At 38.1% G+C, this 14694-nt stretch overlaps 3 protein-coding genes across 3 annotated transcripts; 2 read left to right on the top strand and 1 right to left on the bottom strand.

The window, feature by feature from the left end:
* Positions 1–2146: 2146 nt before the first annotated feature.
* Positions 2147–3010, top strand: LOC311075013 (myeloid-associated differentiation marker-like protein 2; the record flags this gene model as incomplete). The annotated part of the gene is made up of 1 exon (XM_084102065.1): positions 2147–3010. The coding sequence occupies exon 1, from the start codon at positions 2156–2158 to the stop codon at positions 3008–3010; it is 855 nt and encodes a 284-aa protein (XP_083958191.1). The 5' UTR covers positions 2147–2155.
* A 5974-nt stretch (positions 3011–8984) lies between these two features.
* Positions 8985–9863, top strand: LOC311075635 (myeloid-associated differentiation marker-like protein 2). Its single transcript, XM_084103177.1, has one exon. The coding sequence runs from the start codon at positions 8993–8995 to the stop codon at positions 9839–9841; it is 849 nt and encodes a 282-aa protein (XP_083959303.1). The 5' UTR covers positions 8985–8992; the 3' UTR covers positions 9842–9863.
* Positions 9864–9869: 6 nt separating this feature from the next.
* LOC311075634 (MSS51 mitochondrial translational activator) lies at positions 9870–14688 on the bottom strand. The gene is made up of 6 exons (XM_084103176.1): positions 14497–14688; positions 13083–13226; positions 12867–12991; positions 12225–12788; positions 11655–11745; positions 9870–10711 (listed from the first exon to the last, which is right to left on the bottom strand). Exons 1-6 carry the CDS (start codon positions 14511–14513, stop codon positions 10513–10515), a joined length of 1140 nt encoding a protein of 379 aa, XP_083959302.1. The 5' UTR covers positions 14514–14688; the 3' UTR covers positions 9870–10512.
* Between the last annotated feature and the right edge of the window lie 6 nt (positions 14689–14694).

Here is a 14694-nt window from a genome sequence, read left to right as displayed (position 1 = left end):
AGTGCTCCACACGGCGCCGGGGGGTTAATAAAGGCCTTCTGAAGCGAAGCCATGCGTTTTTGAATGAAAAATAGCCGTATTTATAACTTTATAAACTATAATAACTAGCTTCCGCCAGACGACTGTACGCAAACTGCGCAAGTCGACTTGCACCACAAGAGTAACCCGTGACGCATGTATGACGTAGGATGTTGGAGTATCGTAAGCTTAGACGCCTCTCGCGGTTTAAACAAATAGGGCTGTGCAACAAACTGAAGCTCCTCTTCTATTATATAGAAATCCTCAGACATTTCTCTTCAAAATGGCTAATTCGCGACTGGTGTTTTTGTTTTGCTCTTTCCTCTGAGCTTCCGCGTTCGTCATTACGCTGTGCGTCGAGTCAGGCGTTACTCTTCCACCGTAAATCGATGCGTACGGTCGTCTGTTGGAAGCTAGTGATTATAGTTTATAAAGTTTTAAATATGGGTATTTTCCTTACACAAATGCATGGCTTCACTTCAGAAGGCCTTTATTAACCCCCCAGGCGCATATGAATTACTTTTATGATGGATAGATGCACTTTTTTGGTCATCAAATTTCCTCTAGCCATTCACTCCCATTATAAAGCTTGGAGGAGACAGGACATTTTTTTATATAACTCCAATTGTATTCGTCTGAAAGAAGAATGCCATATACACCTAGGATGGCTTCAGGGTGAGCAAATCATGGGCTAATTTTCATTTTTGGGTGAGCTATCCCTAAAGAAACTTTTGTGGAATGGAAAGGCTCTATGGATGTAAAAGATTCTTCATGGAACTATGTGGTAAATCGTTCTTTTTAAGAGTGTATTTTAACATGCTGTTGTTCATGTTTCTATTTAGTCGGTTGTATTTTGCTCTCATAAAATGCTTGATTGTTCAAAATAAATGATTGTATTTACCATCTGTGTTGTTTCTATTTTAATCCATTGCACAAATCTACAAACACACACTTAGAACCTCCAGAACAGACTGTTATATCAGAAGTTGTGTATGTGTTCATGCTGGAGTATTAAAATGCATCAGTTTTAGGAGGAATGGAAAGAAAGACACACACGTTAACATTGCATCAGTGATGCATGCAAGAACCAGCATCACATTTCATGAACCTGGTACTAAAAAATACCTTAAAACATTCACTCAGCTTTTTTTTTTTTTTTTTACACTATTAACAATTTTAGCAGTAGTTTTTTAACTGCAAGAAATAAATATGTGCAGTTAAATTAAACTTATCAAAAGTGACAGTAACGACTTTAATAATAATGTTTCAAAATATTTCTGATTCAAATAAATGCTGTTTTGAACTTTCTATTCATCAAAAGAATCCTGAAAAAAAAATTATCACGGTTTCCACAAAATATGACAACATTAATAATAATAATAATAATTGTGTATTAAGCAGCAAATCAGCATATTAGAATGATTTCTGAAGGATCATGTGACACTGAAGACTGGAGTAATGATGCTGAAAATTCAGCTTTGATCACAGGAATAAATTACATTTTAAAATATATTCAAACAGAGAATAGATATTTTAAATTTTAATAACATTTCACAATATTACTGTTTTTACTGTATTTTATTGCTTTGGTGAACATAAGAGACTTATATTGATAACTATAGCCTAACAGCATCATCATATTTGGGGGCCCTTGACATTAAATTGTTTGTGAACCCTTAGTTTTATTCTGGTTGATAGTACAGTAACACTTTTAGTAGTTTCACAGACAGGGTTTAGATTAAGCCAAGAGTAGGCCATAGTTAAATTAGCTTTTATAAATGTGCCTTAGAAAAAACAATATGGTGTGCATCAATAGCACTGACATATTTTAAGATATCTTTGTGCAAGTTGCTTTCAGTTAAAACAGCTCAAACATGCATTTTAATCTGTGAAACCGGGCAGCAGCATCCTTCACTTCTACTATATAAAATGTCTCTAGTTTTCATTCACTCGTTAAACCAACTTGCCAGAGAGGTCACAATTGAAATATGAACAGAGAAAAGAACGTTAAGTCACAAACAATGGAAGTTTATGGTGCGTGTAAAGACTTTTTATCAATGCAAATCATGCCGTTTAGAGTAACTGTACACTTGAGCACAGCATACACATAAGTGTTCTGGGCATCAGATGAAGAACAATGGCATTGTGCGGACTGAGTCTGAATCTATGTCTCCGGATCCTCGAGATGGTGTTCTGCGCCTTGGCCCTGATCATCCCGATGTTCCGCGGCTCCATGTCCAGTCCGTACGGGATCTGGTGCGAGTTCGTGTGGGTCTTCGGACTCATTGTGGCTGTGGTGATCTTCGTTGTCGAGAAATGCCTGTTGAATATACTGATAGAGGGCCTCGTGCTGAAGCACAAATGGGACGATCTCTCCTGCGGACTGACCCTTCTATCAGCCCTCATGCTGTTATCCGCATCTCTCATCTATTGCACTGTGTTTGTGTGCGCAACATGTATCGCGGATATGTTCTGCGCCGTCTTCTCCATTCTGGCTTGTGTCGTGTACGTGTTGGACGGGGTGAAGTTAAAACTAAAGTGTCCTGAAGGTTATCTGTCCAGAGTACGAGGAATCCTGCGCTTCAGCCAGGCGTTAGTGGCCTGTCTCCTCTTCACTGCGGTCTACAGCTGCTTTAAAGGAGTGGAAAACCGATTGCCTGGTGGTTTGATCTGGTGCATTCTGGTCTACGTGGTGTGTTTTGTTCCCACCCTGCTGGTGATTCTCACACACCTGCAGAAGTGTGTGAATATTCTGAAATGCTGTGATCTCAATAAGTTGGAGCTGGTGTTTGACGCAGTGGCTGTGGCTCTGTACGTGTCTGCGGCCATCATCTGGCCTGTGTTTGGATATAAAAACTATAAAAGAGACAACAAAACCTACGAGCATCGCATTCATGACCTCAACCTCGTCACAGTCATGACGTATGTGAACTTGGGGCTTTACATCGCAGACCTCGTTTTGACATTGATTGAGTTCTGTAAAAGCAGGTAGAAGTTGAGTCAGATGTTCTGTTTCATGACCTATGTTAACCTCGGCCTGTATGTCATTGACAATGTCTTCACTTGCTGCAGAATCTGTGGATTTAGACGTTCTTATTAGTATCACTATTGTACACTCTTTAAAAAAAAGAGAGAGTTTTCCAGAGTGATGCCATTGGGTTCCCCAAAGAACCATTCATGGAAGAGTTCTTAAAGGGATAGCTCACCCAAAAATTAAAATTAGCCCATGATTTACTCACCCTGAAGCCATCCTAGGTGTATATGGCATTCAGACGAATACAATCGGAGTTATATTAAAAAATGCCTTGGCTCTTCCAAGCTTTATAATGGGAGTGAATGGCTAGAGGAAATTTGAAGACCAAAAAAGTGCATCCATCCATCATAAAAGTAATCCATATGTGCCGGGGGGGTTAATAAAGGCCTTCTGAAGCGATGCCATGGGTTTTTGTAAGAAAAATAACCATATTTATAACTTTATAATGTAAAATAACTAGCTTCCGCCAGACGACCGTATGCATACTGCGCAAGTCAAGAGTAACCCGTGACGCATGTATGACGTAGGATGCTGGAGTATCGTAAGCTTAGACGCCTCTCGCGGTTTAAACAAATAGGGCTGTGCAACAAACTGAAGCTCCTCTTCTATTATATAGAAATCCTCAGACATTTCTCTTCAAAATGGCTAATTCGTGACCAGTGTTTTTGTTTTGCTCTTTCTTCTGAGCTTTCGCGTTCGTCATTACGCTGTGCGTCGGGTCAGGTGTTAGTCTTCCACCGTAAATCGATGTGTATGGTCGTATGTCAGAGGCTAGTGATTATAGTTTATAAAGTTTTAAATATGGGTATTTTCCTTACACAAATGCATGGCTTCACTTCAGAAGGCCTTTATTAACCCCCTGGAGCATATGGATTACTTTTATGATGGATAGATGCACTTTTTTGAGCTTCAAATTTCTAGCCATTCACTCCCATTATAAAGCTTGGCGGAGACAGGATATTTTTTAATATAACTCCGATTGTATTCGTCTGAAAGAAGAATGCCATATACACCTAGGATGGCTTTAGGGTGAGTAAATCATGAGTTAATTTTCATTTTTGGGTGAACTATCCCTAAAGAAACTTTTGTGGAATGGAAAGGCTCTATGGATGTAAAAGGTTCTTGAACTATGTGGTAAATCGTTCTTTTTAAAGTCCAACTGAAATCAAAATTGACCCTATTTACTATGTTAGCGCATATTACTAGTCTTGTGGTGAACAATTAATCCGTGCAAGTTAAAACACAGAAAAAAATTGTTTGCCGTCGTAATCTTTAATCAAAGTCTGAAAAGTTACTTCCGGTCTGGAATGGCGTCCCTTCTCTGATGACGTAGGTTTGAGGACTTGGGTTGGGAAACGCTTAACCACTCCCCTCAAACCGTTAGTCTGTAATGAGCGAGAGATGGAGAGGAGGAGCGCTAGAGTAAAACCCTGCCCTCTGTTCAATATTCCGTTTCACTGGGAAATACGTCACAGCACTGAAGAAAAGTCGTTTGCAACTTCCGGTTCACGCGGACTAGAGTGTATTTTAACATGCTGTTGTTCATGTTTCTATATAGTCGGTTGTATTTTGCTCTCATAAAATGCTTGATTGTTCAAAATAAATGATTGTATTTACCATCTGTGTTATTTCTATTTTAATCCATTGCACAAATCTACAAACACACAGTTAGAACCTTCAGAACAGACTGTTATATCAGAAGCTGTGCATGTGTTCATGCTGGAATATTAAAATGCATCAGTTTTAGGAGGAATGGAAATAAAAACACACATATTAACATTGCATCAATGATGCATGCAAGAACCAGCGTCACATTTCATGAACCTGGTACTACGAAATACCTTAAAACATGTCAAAAAATAAATGCATTTTTTTTTTTTAAAGGTAGATTCATGCTACTATTCTCTCAGGTTTTTTTTTTTTTTTTTTTTTTTTTACACTATAAACAATTTTAGCAGTAGTTTTTTAACTGCAAGAAATAAATATGTGCAGTTAAATTGAACTTATCAAAATTTAACTGCACATATGTATTTCTTGCAGTTAAAAAACTACTGCTAAAATTGTTAATACTGCTAAAATTGTTAATACTGCTAAAATTGTTAATAGTGTAAAATTGTTAATTTTACACTATTAACAATTTTAGCAGTAGTTTTTTAACTACAAGAAATAAATATGTGCAGTTAAATTGAACTTATCAAAAGTGACAGTAACGACTTTAACAATGTTTCAAAATATTTCTAATTCAAATAAATGGGGGGGGGGGGGGGGATTACTTAAAAAAAATTTAATAGTTTCCACAAAATATGACAACATGAATAATAATAATAATTGTGTCTTGAGCAGCAAATCAGTATATTAAAATGATTTCTAAAGGATCATGTGACACTGAAGACTGGAGTAATGATGCTGAAAATTCAGCTTTGATCACAGGAATAAATTACATTTTAAAATATATTCAAACAGAGAATTCAATTCAATTCAATTCAAATTTATTTGTATAGCGCTTTTCACAATACACATTGTTTCAAAGCAGCTTTACAGAAAGTGCATTTCAGAAATGTACATAGAAAAATACAGTTAGTTAATCATGTATTAATTTAGGGCTTAACATATCGCCAGTGTTGAGTCGTCTCTTCACAGGCGTCGAGTCGTCTCTTCACGGGTGTTGAGTCGTCTCTTCACGGGTGTTGAGTCGTCTCTTCACGGGTGTTGAGTCGTCTCTTCACGGGTGTTGGGGCATCTGAAGTTTAACTAGCGTCCCGAGATAACAGCAGAAAAGCAGAAGGGAAATAATTAGCATAGCTGCTAGGGTTGTGCCGATAGACGATAGTATCGTGTATCGACGATAGACAGAGATATCGCCGATGGCAGATGCCTTTGACGATATCAATACGATAATTGGCTCGTTTTTCCATTAATGTATTAAATCATTATTATTATTATGAAGCTAGTATAGTTATTAAATTAATTAGGAACTACAATTATATTTGCCTTGCCTAAATTCATAACGACATCACCACATAACCACACTTGCGCCATATCACGCGCGTATGAGGACTCCTCAAAGAAAATGTTTTTAAAACAGACAAAACAAAAACTACATCCCACAACGAAATTTCATTGCAAGGTGATCCATTCACAAATTGTCAAGAGTGCTTTAACAGACGCATAATAATATTTATACAGAGCCTAGATGAAGACGCGGCATCGTTGTTCGTCAGTATTTTGTTTCCATAGCACATTAACAAAATATTTAATGACACGAATAACACTAAAAACAATACAATTACAAAATATTAATTATAATAATAATATCAATAAAATGATAGGCCGCCTAGGCCTAATAAAAGTCTTTAGTTCACGAAGCATCTGTGAAACTCTGCCATCTGTGAAAATCACAAGCAACTTCAAACTTGTTTAACAAGAAATATTCTTCTAATTTTTTCGCTGTCAATAATGTAAGTCCACAAGAGAAATATTCAGCCAGTAATTAAGATAGTTGCTGTAGCCTACCGTTATCCACCGTCGACTCTGAGAGAACGTGCTGTTAATGCAGCGAAAGCTCAGTCCGTTTCTGCTTTCGTTTTCAGGGATTGAGCGCGTTTACATGCACGTTATTAACTCGATTATGCTGAATAAACTGACAATGCATGTGGTCATGTAAACGGATTAACCCGTTTTCCTTTATCAGAGTCAAGTCATAAGTTTAAGTCGGCGTATAACCGATCGACTTTTAGATTTTTGCCTCTGATTTCTCCTGGCATTTAAAACACCTGCGTTATTGAAGTGCGGTGCGCATGTGAAGTGCATCCAGACAGAGAGAGCACTGGTAGGAGGACATATATCGCAGACTCCGACTCTTTCTTGAATCAAGAAATTAAAACGTGTTCACATCTCGTCAAACAGTCAAAATGCTGCAGATCTGTAACGGCATGAGAGGATAATGTGTGTCCGTAAATTTCCCGCTGACATGTTGAAATACTCCGAGTCAGATACAAGAATGATTAGGATCTTTTTTTTACCTCACTATACCAGGAAATAACCTGATTTAGCCTATTAATAAACACTCCACCTTTGCTAGCAAAATAGAAAAAAGATTCTCATTTAAAACGAAGTAATAAAACAAGCAAATTGATGAGTAAATAAGCAAGTTAATAATCAGATAAGTAAGCCCCGCCCCCTCACGATAATATCGTGTATCGCCGATCTCACAGGCTGACGATAGGACGATATGAAAATGGAGCATATCGCGCAACCCTAATAGCTGCTGTTCATAATATTAATGCATTTGATCTGATTCAACTGTAGTATAAAAGGTGAGTATTATGTGAATGCTTGGCTAAAGAGATGCGTCTTTAATCTAGTTTTAAACTGGGACAGCGAGTCTGAGCCTCGAACAATATCAGGAAGGCCATTCCAGAGTTTAGGAGCTAAATGTGAAAACGCTCTCCCTCCTTTAGTGGACTTAGATATCCTAGGATGACCAGAAGCCTCGAATTTAGTGATCTTAAAGAGCGCGATGGATAGTAGGGCGATAGAAGTTCAGTTAAATACCCAGGAGCTAAACCATTTAGGGCTTTATAGGTCAGTAGTAATACTTTGTAATTGATACGGAACTTAATAGGTAACCAGTGTAGAGATGATAGAATTGGTGTTATATGATCATATTTCCTTGACCTAGTAAGAACTCTAGCAGTTGCATTTTGGACTAACTGTAGCTTGTTTATTGAGGATGCAGGACAACCAGCTAATAAAGCATTACAGTAATCTAGTCTCGAGGTCATGAATGCATGAACTAACTTTTCTGCATCAGAAACAGATAGCATGCTACGTAGCTTAGCAATGTTTCTAAGGTGGAAAAAGGCTGTTCTTGTAACATATGAAATATGATTTTCGAAAGACAAGTTGCGGTCTAGTATAACACCCAGGTCTTTTACTGTAGTGGATAAAGTAACAGGACATCCTTCTAAATTAAAGTTGTATTGCAATAGGTTTTGTGGGCAGTTTTTTGGACCAATAAGTAATACCTCCGTTTTATCTGAATTTAATAGCAGAAAATAACACGTCATCCAGTATTTTATATCTTTAACACACTCTGTCAATTTAGATAATTTAGTGTTTCTTAATGAGAGGTTTTATAACTGCCAACTTGAATATTCTTGGAACATGACCTAAAGATAAAGACGAGTTAATAATATTGAGAAGAGGCTCTTCCACTACAGGTAACACTTCTTTCAGTAGTTTAGTGGGTATTGGATCTAATAAACATGTTGTTGGTTTAGATGCAATGATAAGTTTATTTAGCTCTTCCTGTCCTATAGTTGTAAAGCGCTGTAGTTATTCTTGAGGGGCGGTAATTGAGGCTGAATCATAAGACACCAGAATAGTTATTTCAAATTTTAATAACATTTCACAATAATTACTGTTTTTACTGTAGCCTATTTTGTTGCTTTGGTGAACATAAGAGACTTATATTAATAAGTAAATATAACAGCATCATCATATTTGGGGGCCCTTGACATTAAATTGTTTGTGAACCCTTAGTTTTATTCTGGTTGATAGTACAGTAACACTTTTAGTAGTTTCACAGACAGGGTTTAGATTAAGCCAGGAGTAGGCCATAGTTAAATTAGCTTTTATAAATGTGCCTTAGAAAAAACAATATGGTGTGCATCAATAGCACTGACATATTTTAAGATATCTTAGTGCAAGTTGCTTTCAGTTAAAACAGCTCAAACACTCGCTTAACCAACTTGCCAGAGAGGTCACAACTGAAATATGAACAGAGAAAAAAACGATAAGTCACAAACACTGGAAGTTTATGGTGTGTCGTGTGTGTAAAGACTTTATCAATGCAAATCATGCCGTTTAGAGTAACGGTACACTTGCAGCACTTCAGCACTTCACACTTCAGTGGTTCTGGGCATCAGATGAAGAACAATGGCATTGTTTGGACTGAGTCTGAGTCTGATTCTCCGGATCCTCGAGATGGTGTTCTGCGCCTTGGCCCTGATCATCCCGATGTTCCGCGGCTCCATGTCCAGTCCGTACGGGATCTGGTGCGAGTTTGTGTGGGTCTTCGGACTCATTGTGGCTGTGGTGATCTTCGTTGTCGAGAAATACCTGTTGAATATACTGATAGAGGGCCTCGTGCTGAAGCACAAATGGGACGATCTCTCCTGCGGACTGACCCTTCTATCAGCCCTCATGCTGTTATCCGCATCTCTCATCTATTGCACTGTGTTTGTGTGCGCAACATGTATCGCGGATATGTTCTGCGCTGTCTTCTCCATTCTGGCTTGTGTCGTGTACGTGTTGGACGGGGTGATGTTAAAACTAAAGTGTCCTGAAGGTTATCTGTCCAGAGTACGAGGAATCCTGCGCTTCAGCCAGGCGTTAGTGGCCTGTCTCCTCTTCACTGCGGTCTACAGCTGCTTTAAAGGAGTGGAAAACCGATTGCCTGGTGGTTTGATCTGGTGCATTCTGGTCTACGTGGTGTGTTTTGTTCCCACCCTGCTGGTGATTCTCACACACCTGCAGAAGTGTGTGAATATTCTGAAATGCTGTGATCTCAATAAGTTGGAGCTGGTGTTTGACGCAGTGGCTGTGGCTCTGTACGTGTCTGCGGCCATCATCTGGCCTGTGTATGGATATAAAAACTATAGAAGAGAGTCAGACAAGCATCGCATTCATGACCTCAACCTCGTCACGATCATGACGTATGTGAACTTGGGCCTTTACATCGCAGACCTCGTTTTGACATTGATCGTGTACTGTAAAAACAGGTAGAAGCTGAGTCAAATGTTCTGTTTCATGAGAATATTGTATTATTTCATTAATTCAAAGATAAAGTCTGGTGATTCGTACAAAACAGTGTCTTTCAGGGGAAATGTGATTGATTTTTAACACAATATGGGAAAGAAAATGTTGGATAAAATCAAATAAAATGATTCACAATAATTTCTGTCTTTCTTTCTCTCTCTCTATATACACTGTATTATATATTCATTTTATATATTATAAAATGTAATCAAATAAAAACAGCTCCTGATAGTTGCAAACTGCTATACAATTTTTGTAAACGTAATGTAGTGATGTTTAAACTGTCATCTATTCTAAGCAGAGTTTATCTTAAAATGATTTTGTATAATATGTTCATCATTGAAGGACATAAAGCACACTCACGGTGGAGTAAAATGCAGATGAAGACACATTAGCAGGCAGCTTGACGTACTGTATAAAATCATATATTTTGATATATTAAATGCATTGATCATAAAAAAAGTTTTATTCTTATTTCATTCTTATAAGCCTTGCATGGAAAAAACATCACATAACAAACATTACACTACTTGTAGACTTTAATTCAACTCATAAACTACTAAAGTCTGTCTTCTACAGTTACTAGCATTATCTTTTAAATAAAAATCGAGGTTAAGGTTCGGTTAAAATATCCAGTTTTAGTTCTGTTCTTCCTCCTCTTTCATCTCCAGCAGTCCACAGAAGGAAATGTATTGAGAGTTGCCGTAAATGGGTGTTTTGTTGGGGCTTTTTGGCAGTTGTTCAGGTTTCAAAGAGCTGAAGGGGTTTGAGCCGGAGTCCTTAACATGCAACTCCAACTCCATGAATATCTGAAGAGAACTCTGCAGCTCTGCTTCACTGAAGATAGAGAGAGAGAGAGAGAGAGAGAGAGAGAGAGGGGGGGGGGGGGGGGCAGACGGATAGATAGATGGATAGATAGATAGATAGATAGATAGATAGATAGATAGATAGATAGAACGACAGAGATAGATAGATAGATAGATAGATAGATAGATAGAATGACAGAGATAGATAGATAGATAGATAGAACGACAGAGATAGATAGATAGATAGATAGATAGATAGATAGATAGAACGACAGAGATAGATAGATAGATAGATAGATAGATAGATAGATAGATAGAACGACAGAGATAGATAGATAGATAGATAGATAGATAGATAGATAGATAGATAGATAGATAGAACGACAGAGATAGATAGATAGATAGATAGATAGATAGACAGATAGATAGATAGATAGAACGACAGATAGATAGATAGATAGATAGATAGATAGATAGATAGACAGACAGATAGATAGATAGAACGACAGAGATAGATAGATAGATAGATAGATAGATAGATAGATAGATAGAACGACAGAGATAGATAGATAGATAGATAGATAGATAGATAGATAGATAGATAGATAGATAGAACGACAGAGATAGATAGATAGATAGATAGATAGATAGAACGACAGAGATAGATAGATAGACAGATAGATAGATAGATAGATAGATAGAACGACAGAGATAGATAGATAGATAGATAGATAGATAGATAGATAGAACGACAGAGATAGATAGACAGATAGATAGATAGATAGATAGAACGACAGAGATAGATAGATAGATAGATAGATAGATAGATAGATAGATAGAACGACAGAGATAGATAGATAGATAGATAGATAGATAGATAGATAGATAGATAGATAAGCGTTAGTAAAACAGTGATTATTCTCAGATATGGAGTTCTGTCCAGCATGTGTGAACGTTTATTTGTCTTAACATACTTGATCATGGTGAATAAAGTCGGGATATTATAATCTCGTAGCAGCAGGAGCGTCGCCAACCAATCCTGACTCACTTCCTGTCCGTCAAACCCTGCAAATAAAGTTCATAATCAATCAAGCTCAATCACAACAGTAATATTAATTCTGATATGATAACAAATAAGAGGGAATCGTAAGAACACAACTGTTCAAAAGCTTGGTCAATAAGATATATGAATACTTTTATTCAGCAAGGATGCATTAATCCTGAAAAACTATGCATCACGGTTTCCACAATAATATGAAGCAGCACAACTGTATTCAACATTGATAATAATCAGAAATGTTTCTTGAGCATCAAATCATCATATTAGAATGATTTCTGAAGATCATGTGACATTGAAGACTGGAGTAATGATGCTGAAAATAGAAAATAGAAAACTTCTTTTAAATGGTAATATTTCACAGTATTACCGTTTTTACTGTATTTTTGATTACATAAATGCAGCCTTGATGAGCATTAAAGTCTAAATCTTACCAACCCCAAACTTTATACTTGTGTATGGATGTGTTTGGGAGGTTAGTTTGTACCTGGGTGAAATCCAACCACTAGATCTGGTTTGGCTGCTTCTCCTTTCTCTACGACCTCCTCCCAGAACTGGTGATAAAGGCCCTTGTAAGCGCTGATGTAAACTCTTCCCCGGGGTCCGAACGCCCTCAGCGGAGGCCTCATGATGGGCCCCTGGACGACCTCGGGCCCCACCATCACCACCTCCAGCCCCTGGTGGCCCGGGAACATGCGGCTGAGCTCGTCCATGTCTGTGACTCTGGCTCCCAGCGTCTCGTTGTGACCGGCTCCGACCACGTGGATGGTGAGGGGCCGAGAGTACGGAACCAAGTTAAACATCCTCAGTCCCATTCCAATCGTCAGGGGCCGAGAGAAGAACTCACTGCACACCCGCCACACAGACTCACGAAGCTCCGCCTCCTCGGGCCTCGGCCTGCAGCCATTGGTCCAGAGATCTGTCATGTTTTTCCCGGACAGGATCGGCTCCAGACGGGGTGTCAGATCTCCTTGCATAGACAACCAGTCCTTCCAACAACTTACTTTGTTAGCAGGACGAGACCACACCTCCGTAGGGAAAGGAAGATCTCCTATTGGATATTAGGAATGATTTTGAAATAAACATGGGTTGTGCTAAAAAGACCCGTCTGAATCTTTATCATCCTCACCTTTATAAAGGAGCCACTCGACGTGTCTGTCCACCGCCGCCATGCACAGTTTGTTGCAGTAGAGTTTATGTTGAGGCCAGTCTTTCTTCTGACACTCTTTACTGCAGTAATACACATTCAGACAGCTGCACAAGACAGAGATATAGATGTGGTTATAGATATAACATGCAGCCTCGCCTGCAGCCTCGCCTCTTCATAATCATCACATCATCGTACCGTGTGCATCGCTTTAGCGAACCCGTGACCTGTGATGGGAGTCTCTCACACCGCGCACATATTTTGAATGATTCCTCCATTTTCTCAAACATCTCCTTCGTTGAGCGGAACGTAAGAGGCTTATTGGCCTTGCTGTCTGAAACACTGAAGAGAGAGAGAGAGAGAGAGAGAGAGAGAGAGAGAGAGAGAGAGAGAGAGAGAGAGATAAAGCTGTGGTATTGACAAAAGTGAGTGCCTGGTCTATTCTGATAATGGGGAAATAAATGCAAATGAAAGCTGAAAATTCAGCTTTAAATTACATGTGAACATATATTCAAATAGAAACCAGTTATTTTAAATCGTAATAATATTTCGCATTATTACTGTTTTTTTTATTATTAAGATCTTACTGACCCCAAACTTTTCAACAGTATTTATGTCCAAACTCTACAGTATGTTTTGCACAAATTAATATGTTGTGTGTCGAAGCGAGTCAAATTAGGCAGATGAAGCTCAAAAACACAACGCAAAACTATACATATTGTATATGTCAAATTAAACATAACATACACAACATTAAATACAGGTTCACTTGCTGTAAGATGATAAACATGGTATGTTTTGTGCTGTGAATTATTAATACATAAAACTGGTTACATTTAAGTGACATTTAGAAACTAAACATTCAATTGTGTGTATTTTTGGGCCTATGCAGTTCATGTTAATATTGATAAAGTTCACAATAAACTTCGGCATTGGAAACAACAGCATATCAGTACAACACCTACTGTTATCGAAAGAGTAAGATTGATTTCTAATAAAGACCATATAATTCGGAGTAAATGTGAACACCAGAGAGAATCAGTGATTGTTTAGTGTTATTAGCCTATTCTTGGTCTGCAACCCCTGCTCTTTTAATAAAAACAAATGAAGCAGCAGGAAAAAAACAGCAGATTGTCCTGTATTTGATTTAATTAGGCAACTAAACAATAATTGAGAGCATTCGTGAGGCCGAATGAAGAGAAGCACAGACAGCTGCTGGGATATTTATATCACATCTCAAAATATCCAGCATACACTAAGAGACAGCTGAAACAAATGTTATAAGACACACCGCTTGTTTAATGCACGAATATGAGCTTAATGACATTACACGCAATCAACAAACACATAAAGAAATAACTAGGAACAACTCAATTATAAACTCTTGAACTATTTCAATAAATAACTAATAATAATACTTTACATCCATGTGACATGTCTGCTTAGTGATTAAAAACTTTTAAACAGTGCACGTGTGTCAGTGCATAATGTAAACGTAGTGAATCCAGACTGCAATGGATCACGTGACCTCGTCTGTCTTACAGTGAAGTACTACACACTTTATTTACAGTAATATTAGAGTCAAAGCATGGTTTTAAAACGTGGGTCTTACCTGCTGGAGTCGTTCATTGTTTACAAGCACTCGTTGACAGATGAAGTGAAGCTGAGCTGTTTGTTAGGGGGTCTGTCGGGTGTTTTATACCCGCGCGTGCATGTGCGAGTGTTTTCTCGAGGCTTCTGTGAGATGATTCTCGGGGTGTCTACACTCATCAATCTCTCACCGACAGTGTTAAAAAAATAAAATAATAAT

This window comes from Abramis brama (genome assembly GCF_963993115.1).
Source record: "Abramis brama genome assembly, chromosome: 24".
NCBI classification, from domain to species: Eukaryota; Metazoa; Chordata; class Actinopteri; order Cypriniformes; family Leuciscidae; genus Abramis; species Abramis brama.
This window is presented reverse-complemented; position numbering and strand designations above follow the sequence as displayed.